The sequence below is a fragment of the Rhinopithecus bieti genome, unplaced genomic scaffold (genome assembly GCF_001698545.2).
Source record: "Rhinopithecus bieti isolate Rb0 unplaced genomic scaffold, ASM169854v2 scaffold_27016, whole genome shotgun sequence".
NCBI classification, from domain to species: domain Eukaryota; kingdom Metazoa; phylum Chordata; class Mammalia; order Primates; family Cercopithecidae; genus Rhinopithecus; species Rhinopithecus bieti.
The window spans coordinates 1,368,503-1,382,278 of NW_016812222.1; the positions used below are offsets into that span (position 1 = coordinate 1,368,503).

The 13,776-nt window shown below is 47.6% G+C and overlaps 1 protein-coding gene and 1 long non-coding RNA gene across 4 annotated transcripts in view; one reads left to right on the forward strand and one right to left on the reverse strand.

Moving 5' to 3' along the window:
• SOX12 (SRY-box transcription factor 12) overlaps positions 1–159 on the reverse strand; it is a 3,487-nt gene extending 3,328 nt beyond the window's left edge. The window contains exon 1 of the mRNA XM_017895692.1: positions 148–159. Within this exon, the coding sequence (XP_017751181.1) occupies positions 148–159 (12 nt within the window). The remainder of the gene's footprint in view (positions 1–147) is intronic.
• A 73-nt stretch (positions 160–232) lies between these two features.
• Positions 233–13,776, forward strand: part of LOC108544554 (uncharacterized) — a 17,099-nt gene continuing 3,555 nt past the window's right edge. For 2 of the 3 annotated variants that reach the window (XR_001889882.1, XR_001889881.1), the window contains exons 1-3: positions 233–382; positions 2,972–3,159; positions 4,741–5,013. This is a non-coding gene — a long non-coding RNA (uncharacterized LOC108544554). Of the gene's footprint in view, positions 383–2,971; positions 3,160–4,740; positions 5,864–13,776 lie in introns of those variants that run through there. The other variant, XR_001889880.1, reaches the window with a different exon arrangement.

Sequence of the window (13,776 nt, forward strand, 5' to 3'; positions counted from 1 at the left end):
CGCGCGCCACCCCTCCCCCTCGCCGTCTGCGGGCCGCTGCGGCGCGCGCGGGGCCGCCCCGTGTAAACACCGAGGTGCCCGCTTGGGCTGCGGCCGGGCCACGCCTCGCGCTCGGGCGTAGCGTCACCCGTTGCTGGGCAGAGAAGCCGGTATTTGCATCTCCCAATCGCTGGCCGCCGGAGCGGGGCGGGGCTCGGGCTGCGGGGCTGGGCGGTCTCGCGGCTGGGATTGGGGGAGACCGGCGAGATCGGTTTCTTTTCTTAGGTTGGGGGTTGGAGGAAGGATAGGGGACGCGAGCCTGCCTCCCATCTGGCGTTAGACGCTTGTCCCTGCACCGCGTTGCCTTTTAAATTTTAGCTTATTCCGAGACACCTGCCGTCAGGTAGGATTCCGCCCTTTCCTCTTTCAGGGACGTCTTTTCGGACCGTCCCAGAAGAGAATTTGGAGGGACCAAGACTCAGGAAAGCTTCTTAAGGGGACGGACTCATGTTGTCGTAGATGTTGCCTCCGCCTACTACACACGGTCCAACCACATATGGGACCAGCAATGCTTTTGGACCCAATGAACAAATCCCTTTTCATATATATGTATATTTAATCTCGTTTGAGGCTCCACAAGAATCCCGAGGGAGAAAGGAATATGATAATATGATGCCCACTTCCCAAATAGGAAACACCGAGGACACGCAGACTAGGATTCGATTCCTAGGCTCGCGGTCCCAACTGTCTCTCCCCTGCTCAGCACCAAGGGCCGCGGGGCACCTCGCCTGCCAGCCAAAGGTCCTAAGCTGGGCGGACTTCCAGCTTTTCACAAACCGCAGGCGACATTCGAGGATGCGTGGGTGCGCCATTCCCAGGTCCTACCCCACCCCGTAGCCTCCGCGGTGCCTGACTTGGGCGCGTCGCCCCACCCAAGCCTGGAGAAGCGTGCAGGGGCACGGGGCGGAGCCAGTCCTGGGGGCGTGGCCGGGTGGCCGGCACGAGGCGCGTGGCGGGGAGGGGCCGCGCGCTCCCGGCTCACCACGTGTGAGCCAGTTCGGGCACCACCGGGCGTGTGTCGCCCCTGGGGGAGGTCACCTTCATGGCGTCGCGAGCATGGGCGATGGGAGGGGGCGCTGAGGCCTCGCCCTTGGGAAGCAGGAGCTGGGAGGTGTCCGGATTAGGGTCTTTAAGGTGGCATTCCGCTGGGTCGTAGCGGGCATGGTTTGGGGCTGGGAGAATGCGCCTCTGGCGGTACAGCTCACCCACTTCTGGACGAGCGAAGGCCAAGAGCCGAGCCTGAGGGTGTGGGGCCGGGAGAAAGTACCGAGGTGCGTCTCCGCTGCGCGGGGGGCGGGGTGATGCTCTGGGTGGCGGGGCGCGGGATGGGGGTGCTGGGGAGAAAGTAATTGGAGCATCCCTGGAGGGAGGGGGCGACTCTTAAAGGCACAGAGTGCTTGGAAAGAGGAGGCCCTACTCCCGCCCAAGTGGTCCCTCCGCCTTTCAGAGGCTGAGATCTGGAAAACCCTACGTGTAAAACCTTTACATCTGCAGCCTGAGCAGTCTACCCGATGGAGTCACACTTCCTGTGTTCACATTCCCAGTCCCTCCTTTTCCTTATCCTGAAAATGGGGATAATGCAGTTTCTCCCTCACATGGTTGTTTTACAGATTAAATGAGATAATGCATGTAAACACATCCTGATACCTGGTGAATGTTCAATGAAATTTACGATAGACGGGACGCGGTGGCTTATGCCTTCAATCCCAGCACTTTGGGAAGCCTAGGCGGGCGGATCATTTGAGGTCAGAAGTTCGAGATCCGCCTGGCCAATATGGTGAAACCTTGTCTCTACTAAAATTACAAAATAATGAGCCAGGCTTGGTGACACGTACCTGTAATCCCGGTTACTCAGGAGGCTGAGGCATGAGAATCGCTTGAACCCAGGAGGCGGATGTTGCAGTGAGCCACTGCACTCCAGCCTAAGTGACATAGTAAGACCCCGTCTTAAAAAAAAAAAAGTTTTGAGAAACTAGATTTCCCAGTAGTTACGCAGGTCACCAGCAACCCAGAGACATCAACATAATGAGAAAAAAAATGGGCAGGGTGGGGACAGCTCTAACAATTCAGAGAAGGTATCAAAGTAATGATCATAGGACAAATAAAAGCTTTCTTGGAATTATCAACACCTTAACACTTTTCCCATAAATAAAATATTTATTTTATCTTAAGTCGTGTATGATAGGCACCACAGTCTTTTCAATGCTCATGGACTCTCAAAGATCTCTCTGACCCTGTAGCTGCTGCTGCTATTATTATTCCAATGTATCTGAATAGTTCCTAACCTTACTCACTGCTTAATTGATTTGGACCAGGGTTTCACTCTTTATTCTCAGCAGTGAAATGCTACATTCATTATTCACCGTGCCTCCTTTCCTTCTTCCATCCATGCATGCATCCATTAATAAGCATTTGACCCTGCACAGTGGTTCATGCCTGTAATCTTAGCACTTGGGAGGCTGAGGCAGGCAGATCACTTAAGCCCAGGAGTTCAAGACCAGCCTGGGCAACATGGTGAAACCCTGTCTCTACAAAAATTACAAAAATTAGCTGGGCAGGGTGGGGCCTGCCTGTAGTCCTAGCTACTTGGGAGGCTGAGGCAGGACAATTGCTGGAGCCGGAAAGGTGAAAGTTGTAATGATTGTGCCTCTCCACTCCAGCCTGGGAGACAGATAAAGTTATCTCAAAAAAAAAAAAATCATAAATAAATACATAAACAAACATTTATTAATACTTTCCATTCCTTAGGCCCTTTGATGGACCCTGGGGAGCTAGAAATGGTTCAAGTCTGGCTGAATCTAGGTCCTGAAAGAACCTTGGACCGCCTTCCCCAGTGTAGACACCAAGACTTATTAATGACAGAGAGGATGGTGTGGGAAGTTCAGCCGAGAAGATAATGTCTTTTGTTTTTTTTCATTTTCTTCCTCAACAGACATTTATGCAGTACGTGATTCTTTCTAAAACAACTCCCTGGAAGAGAGGACATTTAATTCAACAATTTATTGGCCACCTACTATGCGCCAGGCAGTGAACTTGGAACTTGGGCTACTGGGTTGCAGTAGTGACCAAGACAGTGGTCCCTGTTCTTAAGGAGCAAGTGAGGGCAACAGAAAAGAGCAGGTAAACAAATAAGATAATTTCAGATAGTTGTGACTGCTATAAAGAAGATAAAACTGGGCTGGGTGCGGTGGTTCACACCTGTAATCCCTGCACTTTGGGACGCCAAGGTGGGAGAATTGCTTGAGCCCAGGAGTTTGAGACCAGCCTGGGTAACATAGCGAAATCCCACCTCCACAAAAATACAAAAATTAGCCAGGCATGGAGGCAAGCACCTGTCATCTCATCTACTGGTGAGGCTGAGGTGGGAGAATCGCTTAAGCCAGAGATTTTGAGGCTGCAGTGAGCTATGATGGTGCTGCTGCACCACAGACTGGGTGATGGAAAGAAGGGAGGAAGGGGCTGGGCAAGGTGGCTCACGTCTGTAATCCCAGCACTTTGAGAGGCTGAGGTGAGTGGATTGCTTGAGCCTAGAAGTTCAAGACCAGCATGGGCAACATGGCAAAATCCTGTCTCTACGAAAAATACAAAACTTAGCCAGGTGTGATGGCCTGTGCCTTTAGTCCCAGCTACTTGGGAGGCTGAGGCAGGAAGCTCGCTTCAGCCTGGGAAGTTGAGGCTCCAGTGAGCTGTGATCGTACCACTGCAGTCCAGCCTGTGGAACAGAGTGAGAATCAAACAACAATGAAAAGAAAACAAGATAATGAGAGGGTGAGTGACTGGGACAGGGGATGATAGAGATGGGGGTGAGTTTAGATCTCAAGATGATGAAGAACCATCCATGTAAAACGTTCCAGGCAAAGGAAACAGTAAATGCAAGGGACTGGAGATGGGAAAGAGCCTGGGACGAGGTATTGAGAGGGCATGGACAGGTGCCAAGACTAGAGATGGGAGTGTATGATGCGTTTATGTTGAGCTGGAGCTGAAGGACAATACGGTAATTGGTCCTCAGAAGCCAAGTTATGGAGTTCCCTGGGTTGTGGGGAGCCAGGGACAGTTTCTTTATTGCAGGATGACATGATCAGAGGTGCACTTCAGGAAGATTAAGGAGTTTCATGTGTTGTAGTTGGATTGGAGGAGGAAAATTTGAGGGGGGGAAAATCGCTGGAAATTTTCTTGTGTTTCAAAAATATGTTCACAGATTCTTTTTTTTTTTCTTTTGAGACGGAGTCTCGCTCTGTCGCCCAGGCTGGAGTACAGTGGCGCAATCTTGGCTCACTGCAAGCTCTGCCTCCCAGGTTCACGCCATTCTCCTGCCTCAGCCTCCCCAGTAGCTGGGACTACAGGCACCTGCCACCACGCCTTGCTAATTTTTCTTGGTATTTTTTTAGTAGAGATGGAGTTTCACCATGTTAGCCAGGATGACCTCGGTCTCCTGACCTCATGATCCGCCCCCCTTGGCCTCCCAAAGTGCTAGGATTACAGGGGTGAGCCACCGCGCCTGGCCCTTCACAAATTCTTTCATGTACCTTCCTTCAAAAGAAAGAGGCTAATTCCTCCTCTCCTCCCCCGGTTAAGTGTGAGCTTGCCTCTAACTAATAGAATATGGCAGAAGTGATAGTTTGTGGTATCTAAGATTGGATGTAAAAGGCTCTATGTTTTCCTTCTGGCTGTCTTATTTTGCATCATTTATTCTGGGAGAAGTCAGCTGTCATGCGAGGGTACTCAAGCAGTCCTATGGAAAGGTCTATGTGGTGAGGAACTGAAGCCTCCTGCCAACACCAACAAGGAACTGAGACCTGCTTCCAACAGCCATCTGAGTAATCCATCCTGGAATCAGATCCTCCAGCCCCAGTCAAGTCTTCAGATGACTGCAGCCCTGGCCAGCATCTTAACTGCAACCTCATGAATGACCCTGAGCCAGAACTGTGCAACTAAACTTTGCCTGGATTCATGACCCACAGAAACTGTGAGATGGTAACTGTTTGCTTTGTTAAGCCTCTAAGTCTGGGAATAATATATTAAGCAGTAGTAGACAATGAACACAAGATTATTATTCAGCTGTTGAATTGGAAGAGGAGGGGAAGAAAAAGTTTTCAGATCACAAAATATTCATTGTGTAAAACTTCAAAAATTCTGAAATTTAAGGAAAAAATATCATTTGTTGGGAATTTGTTGGGATTCATTGTCCCAGTGCCAAGAGACACCCACTCCTTTTGTTTTTGTTTTTTTTGTTTTTGAGACGGAGTCCTGCTTTGTTGCCCAGGCTGAAGAGCAGTGGCACGATCTCGGCTCACCACAACCTCTGCCTCCCGGGTTCAAGCGATTCTCCTCCCTCAGCCTCCCAAGTAGCTGGGACTACAGGCATGCACTACCACGCCTGGCTAATTTTTATATTTTTAGTAGAGATGGGGTTTCATTATGTTGGCCAGGCTGATCTCGAACTCTTGACCCCGTGATCTGCCCGTCTCGGCCTCCCAAAGTGCGGGATTACAGGCATGAGCCACCGTGCCCAGCCGAGACACCCTTTCTTAACATTTTGTTATGTTTTTTCTCTGTGTGCATTTTTTATCCAGCTGACTTTATTTTGTCTCCTGAAATCTTCGTTTTTAAATTATAGCTTCAGCATTTAAGAAATGTGTCTACAAAGTCTTCACAAGCATAGATTTTTTCCCACAGTTAATATACTTAGAATTTATTTGTCAAGCAATTTTGAAGGGCTTTCACTGTGAAAAACTTAATATTAGGGCTTACTGATATTCTCTTTATCTGAGCAGAAGTATGTTTATTTTTTATTATTGCAAAAGTAATATATATATATACCGTGTGTGTGTGTGTGATGGAGTCTCGCTCTGTCACCAGGCTGGAGTGCAGTGGCGCGATCTCGGCTCACTGCAACTTTCCCCTCCCGGGTTCAAGCAATTCTCCTGCCTCAGCCTTCTGAGTAGCTGGAATTACAGGCGCGTGCCACCATGCCTGGCTAATTTTTGTGTTTGTGGTAGAGATAAGGTTTCACCGTGTTGGCCAGGATGGTCTCAATCTCTTGACCTCATGATCCGCCTGCCTCAGCCTCCCAAAGTGCTGGGATTACAGGTGTGAACCACCGCAGAAGTAATATATTTTAGTGATAAAAAGTCAAGCTATACTGAATTTTTTTGTTTGTTTGTTTGTTTTGTTTTTTTGAGACGGAGTCTCACTCTGTCACCCAGTGATGCAATCTCGACTCAACTGCAACCTCTGCCTCCCAGGCTTAAGTGGTTCTCCTGCCTCAGCCTCCAGAGTAGCTGGGACTACAGGTGCTCGCCACCATGCCTGGCTAATTTTTGTATTTTTAATGGAGACGGGGTTTTCCCATGTTGGTCAGGCTGGCCTCAAATTCCTGACCTCAAGTGATCTGCCTGCCTTGGCTTCCCAAAGTTTTGGGATTACAGGCATGAGCCACTGCTCCTGGCCTTGTACTGAATTATATAAGGTGAAAAGTGAACATCTCCTGTAATCTAGAAAAATGGCATTATAATGAGTAAATTTTAAATTTTAATGTAATTTTCCATAATTTAAAATTTTTTTTTTTGAGACGGAATCTTGCTCTGTCGCCAGGCTGGAGTGCAGTGGCGCGATCTCGGCTCACTGCAATCTCTGCCTCCTGGGTTCAAGTGATTCTCTTTCCTCAGCCTCCTGAGGAGCTGGGATTACAGGTGTGCACCACCACACCCACCTATTTTTTTTTTTTTTTTTTTTTTTTTTGAGACAAAGTCTCGCTCTGTCACCCAGGCTGGAGTGCAGTGGTGAGATCTTGGTTCACTGCAAGCTCCACCTCCTGGGATCACACCATTCTCCTGCCTCAACCTTCTGAGTAGCTGGGACTACAGGCACCCACCACCACGCCCGGCTAATTTTTTTTATTTTTTTTATTTTTTTTATTTTTAGTAGAGACGAGTTTTCACTGTGTTAGCCATGATGGTCTCGATCTCCTGACCTTGTGATCCACCCGCCTCAGCCTCCCAAAGTGCTGGGATTACAGGTGTGAGCCACCATGCCCGGCCTGTATTTTTAGTAGAGATGGAGTTTCACCATGTTGGCCAGGATGGTCTCTATCTCCTGACCTCATGATCTGCCTGCCTCAGCCTCCTGAAGTGCTGGGATAACAGGCATGAGCCACCGTGCCTGGCCTGTCTGTTATTTCTTTAGGAAAAATTCACACACAGAGACTCCACAATATAACAGAACAGATGTTTAAACTGGCTGTCCCCGAAACACAACAGGCTTGGGCCTACCTCAGGGCCCTCATTCATGCTGTCTCCTCTGTCTGGAACTCTTTTCACCCCCATCACCATGTGGGCTGGAGCATCTCCTCATCCTACCTAGCTTCGGCTCTAACGGGCTCCCCAGAGAGGACTGTCCTGACCACTCTCTGCTGTTGCCCATCCGTCCCCCTCTATCTCAGGTACACAGAATCGCTTCATCTGTGACACATTCTCATTGTTACCTGTGATTCCCTCACTTTATGTTTATGTGGGGCTGTTTTTAGAGACCTGGTCTTGCTCTGTTGCCTGGGCTGGAGTACAGTGGTGCAATCATAGCTCACTGCATCCTGGAACTTCTGGGCCCAAGTGATCCTCCTGCCTCAGCCTCCCAAGTAGTTAGGACTACAGATGCATGCCACCATGGCTGGCTAATTTCGAAAAATTTTTTTTGTAGAGACGGGATCTCACCGTGTTTCCTAGGCTGGTCTTGAACTCCTGGGCTCAAGTGATCTTCCCACCACAGCCTCCCAAAGTGCTGGAATTATAGGTGTGAGCCACCATGCCTGGCCCTGTGTATATTTATTTTTACATAACATAATAAAAATCTGTGGAGTCAGCAATCTGACACAAGAACTGGAACACTGATAATAACCTGTTTTCCCCAATGAATTCCTTTGCCATCCTATCTCCTGCCTTCCTTCACCTGAGGTAATGTCTATCCTGATTCTTCCAGAACATTAAAAAAAAAAAAAGCTTTATTGAGATATAATTCACATACCACACCATTCAGTCATTTACAGTGTACAATTCAGTGGCTTTCAGTGCATTCACAGAGTTGTGCAATTGTTGCCACAATGGGTTTTAGAATATTTTCATCATCCCCAAAAGAAACCATTAGCATCAGTACTCATTAGCAGTCACTCTCCCATCTGCTCTGCCTTCCCTCTAATCCCCAGCCCTAGGCCACCATTAATCTGCTTCTGTATCCAGGATTTGTCTGTTCTGGACAGTTCATGTAAAGAGAATCATACAACATGTGACCTTTTGTGACTGGCTTCTTTCACTTAGCATCATGATTTCTAGGTTCATCTATGTTGTAGCATGTATCAGAACTTCCTTTTTGTTGCCAAATAACATTCCATTATAGACCAGATGTGGTGTCTCATGCCTACAATCCCAACACTTCGGGAAGTAGAGGTTGGGAGGATTGCTTGAGCCCAGGAGTTCGAGACCAGTCTGGGCAACATAGTAAGACCCCATCTCTAAAAATAAAAAAAATTAACTGGGCCTGGTGGTGTGTGCCTATAGTTCTAGCTACTTGGGAGACTGAGGCAGGAGGATCTCTTGGGCCCTGGAGTTCCAGGCTGTAGTGAGCCATGATCACACCACTGCACTCCAGCCTGGGTGACAGAGTGGAACTGTCTCAAAAGAAAAAACATATATATATGGCTGGGTGTGGTGGCTCACACTTGTAATCCCAGCACTTTGGGAGGTCGAGGCAGGTGGATCATGAGGTCCGGAGCTGGAGACCATCCTGGCTAACATGGTGAAACCCCATCTCTACTAAAAATACAAAAAATTAGCCAGGGGGGCCGGGCGCGGTGGCTCAAGCCTGTAATCCCAGCACTTTGGGAGGCCGAGACGGGAGGATCACGAGGTCAGGAGATCGAGACCATCCTGGCTAATACGGTGAAACCCTGTCTCTACTTAAAAATACAAAAAACTAGCCGGGCGACGAGGCGGGCACCTGTAGTCCCAGCTACTCGGGAGGCTGAGGCAGGAGAATGGTGTAAACCCGGGAGGCAGAGCTTGCAGTGAGCTGAGATCCGGCCACTGCACTCCAGCCTGGNATATATTTTAATAAATATACTAAAATAAATTATAAATATATTTTAGTATATTTCTCATTTTCAACTTTCTCACTCAATGTTATAGGGCTGAGATTCATCCAAATTATTATACATATGTAGGGCTTGTTCATTTTTCACTGTAGGAATATCCTAGGATTTTCCTGTCTGTTCATGGACATTTGGATTATTGCCAGGTTTGGCCCTCATGAACAAGTGCTGGAATTAGCAGTCCTGGGTATGTCGAGATACAGCAGTGATGTTGATTCGTTCTATAAATATCATGAGTGTACTCAAATTCCTACAGGAGCCAAGAGAAGGAAGTAAAATGTTGGAAAACAAAACCCTAAACTCCCATTTGCCACCAAAATGTGGTCGTTATCAGTGCATACAGACTACTCTGAGTCCTTTCAAATTGTGCCCAGAATCTAAACCTTGCAGATCCCAGGAGTCCAAGGCTGAGCTCACCATTGAGCTTCCAACCAGACTGCAGTAGTGGAGGGAGAGGTTCCTGTAGACAGATGGTGAGCACCCCACTGGTCCAGGTCACCAACATCTCTCATCTGGGGTGCTGCCCAGCATCTTTATGGGTCCCCCTGGGCCTACTAGGCCTCTTTCCATCCCATTATCCTCCTTGAAACCAGAGTGATGGTATGTTTGAGTCATAAATCTTGTGTCTCCTCTTTTCATGAAACCCTTCCGTGGTTTCTTATTACTTTCGATGATAAGCACCAGACTTCCACCTAGCCCATTAGGCCTGGCTTGGTCTGGCTCCTGCTCACCTATCCAACCTCCTCTCCCACTTTCTTGGTCTCCTGCTAGTTTCCAGCCACACCAGCCCCTTTTCAGTTTGTTGAATGAGCCAGGCCTCCCCACACAGGGGGGTGTTGCAGTCCCTTTGCTCACTCTTTCCAGAACTCGTACCTCTGTTTGCCTCCTTGAGGCTCTCCTAACTCCATGTTTCTTTTCTTCTTTTCTTTTTCTTTCTTTTTTTTTTTTTTTAGGCGGAGTCTTGCTCTGTCACCCAGGCTGGCATGCAATGGTGTGATCTCGGTTCACTGCAGCCTCTGCCTCCCAGGTTCAAACAATTCTCTCTCCTCATCTTCCCAAGTAGCTGGGATTACAGTCATGTGCCACCATGCTTGGCTAATTTTTGTATTTTTAGTAGAGACAGGGTTTCACTGTGTTGGCCAGGCTGGTCTCGAACTCCTGACCTCAAGTGATCTGCTTGCATCGGCCTCCCAAAGTGCTGGGATTACAGGCGTGAGGTACCACGCTGGCCCATCAGCCTCTATGTTTCTTTTCCTCAGTGCACTGTGCTCATTTGATACCCAGAGCAGAAAATTTAAACACACCTCCTCTAAATGACATTGTTTTCGGTACCAGTCATGAAATACATGCTGTCCTCCCACCTCAGTACCAGTCATGAATAATGCTAATGATAATGGCTAGAAAAGAAATGCATGGCCAGCGGGGCATGGTGGCTCGCACCTGTAATCTCAACACTTTAGGAGGCTGAGGGGAGCGGATTGCTTGAGCCCAGGAGTTCCAGACCATCCTGGCCAACAGAGCAAGACCTCATCTCTATAAAAGTTAAAGAAAGAAAAGAAGAAATACAGAAAGTGGAAATATTCTTGTATTGAACTTTGTGTAACCATGTCAGTAAAAGTACATGTTATGGTACAAAAAAGGGAAAAGGGTATTGGATTGATACTTTTCAATTATGTTAATATAATTCTTTGAAAAAGAAAATATAAAACATACCTATCTGGTGGTCTGTTGCAATAATTATGTTAATTACAGTTTAAAAACAAGAAAATAACTCTTTAAAAATAAGAGCGAATTCCAATATTAAACATTGGTTAAACGTATTCAAATTTGGTAAAACATAACATCACTAAACACTAATAATGTAATTTTACTAAACTATACAATTTGCTGCTACCATCCTCTTCAGTTTATTTTGTTTCACTCTTTTAAAATTTTAAATACAAGGCTGGGCGTGGTGGCTCATGCCTGTAATCCCAACACTTTGGGAGGCTGAGGTGGTGGATCACTTGAGGTCAGGAGTTTGAGACCAACCTGGCTAACATGGTGAAACCCTGTCTTTACTAAAAATCCAAAGATTAGCCAGGAGTGGTGGCGGGTGCCTATAATCCCAGCTACTCAGGAGGCTGAGGCAGGAGAATTGCTTGAATCCAGGAGGTGGAGGTTGCAGTGAGCTGAGATCGCACCACCACACTCCAGCCTGGAGGATAGAGTGAGACTCCATCTCAAAAAAAAAAAAAAAAAAACATTAAATACAAAAGCTTTAAGTAGTCACATAAAATGACAGGATTGAAGCAATTCAAGTTCTGGTTCTTAAGCTTCAAATAACTGTGCTATCATTGTTAATTTTGAATCTATTGTTTAAACCCAGACATATTTAGTACCAAAGGGGCTGCAAACAGGACTGTGCAGAAACAGGCTTGAACAATTTCAAACTGTTACAAACTTATTCTCAAAACTAAGGCATGTAGCTGAGTCTTGCTCCATGTGTATTAGGGCTGACTGCATAACTGGGAGTGAATTAACTGCCCTGTAGAGAATAATTTTATTAGCTTATAAAGCAAATAAATTTACTTATAAGTAATTAAAATGTACTGATTTGAAGCTTACAAATATTAAAACTCGCTGGGCGTGGTGGCTCACACCTATAATCCCAGCACTTTGGGAGGCCGAGGTGGGAGGATCACCTGAGGTCAGGAGTTCGAAACCAGCCTGACCAACATGGAGAAACCCTGTCTCCACTAAAAAAATAAAAAATTAGCCGGGTGTGGTGGTGCATGCCTATAATCCCAGCTACTTGGGAGGCTGAGGTGGGAGAATCGCTTGAACCCAGGAGACAGAGGTTGTGGTGAGCTGAGATCACGCCATTGCACTCCAACCTGGGCAACAAGAGCGAAATTCCATCTCAAAAAAAAAGGAAAAAAAAAGACCCTCAAGGTCAGGCTTGGTGGCTTATGCCTATAATTCCAGCACTTTGGAGGGCTGAGGTAGGAAGATCGCTTGAGCCCAGCAGTTAGAGACCAGCCTGGGCAACATGGTGAAACCCCATGTCCACAAACAATACAAAAATTTGCCGGGTGTGTGGCATGCTCCTGTAGTCACCAGTACTTGGGAGGCTGCGATGGGAGGATCGATTGAGTCCAGAAGGTCGAGGATGCAGTGAGCTGTGATCATGCCACTGGACTCTAGCCTGGCCTGGGTAACAGAGTGAGACCCTATCTCAAAACAGAAACAAAAACAAAAGCACATTGACTTTCAGTTTTATTATTGTTTTAAAATTATCTGCAGATAACATACCCCCTTATTGCCTACACAGGCCACTTGGTATACCACTGCAGAGTGCTGGGCAGCTTTGTAATTAACCTTCCAATTGTGTAAACTGGAAGCTTCATGAGGTCAGAAGACCCACCTGGTTTTGACTCTCACTATCGTATCCCCGAGCACCTAGCAGAGCCTGGCGCAATGTAGGCTCTTAATACAACCTGTTCTTTTTTTTTTTTTTTTTTTTGAGACGGAACCTCGCTCTCTCACCCAGGCTGGAGCACAGTGGCGCGATCTCGGCTCACTGCAAGCTCCGCCTCCCAGGTTCGCGCCATTCTCCTGCCTCAGCCTCCCGAGTAGCTGGGACTACAGGCACCCGCCACCACGCGCAGCTAATTTTTTGTATTTTTAGTAGAGACGGGGTTTCACCATGTTAGCCAGGATGGTCTCGATCTCCTGACCTCGTGATCCGTCCGCCTCGGCCTCCCAAAGTGCTGGGATTACAGCCGTGAGCCACCGCGCCCGGCCAATAATACCTGTTCTTAATAATACCTGAAGGCAGGATGAAGCCAACTCAGGTGTGGGCGTGGCTGTTCTAGGCACTGTCATGTTACTCCACTCACCCTGTGTCTGGCTCCAAAATACCTATTTGCCAACTGGCATGGTCCTCAAAGACATTCATAATGAAAAGAACAATAGGGACAAGGTAATTTGTTTTTTGATTCATCTAATTTCCTGATTTTAAAAAAGTCAGCCAGGGGCGCTCACACCTGTAATCCCAGCACTTTCGGAGGCTGAGGCAGGCGGATCACCTGAGGTCAAGAGTCTGAGACCAGCCTGACCAACATGGAGAAACCCCATCTCTACTAAAAATACAAAATTAGTCGGGGGTGGTGGCGCATGCCTGTAATCCCAGCTACTCAGAAGGCTGAGGGAGGAGAACTACTTGAACCTTGGAGGCGGAGGTTGCGGTGAGCCGAGATTGCGGCTATTGCACTCCAGCCTGGGCAACAAGAGCAAAACTCCGTATCAAAACCAAACAAACCAAAAAAGCCAGTGGCTCATACCTATAACCCCAGCACTTTGGGAGGCTAGCTTGAGCCTAGGAGTTTGAGACCAGCCTGGGCAAAGTATTGAGACCCCCATCTCTACAATAAATAAAAAATGTACCAGTTGTGGTGGTGCACACTTGTGGTCCCAGCCACTGGGGAGGCTGAAGTGGGAGGATCACTTGAGCCCAGGAGGTTGAGGCTGCAGTGAGCTGTGATCACCCGACTGCACTCCAGCCTGGACGACAGAGCAAGACAGTGTCTCAAAAAAAAAAAAAAAAAAAAAAAAAA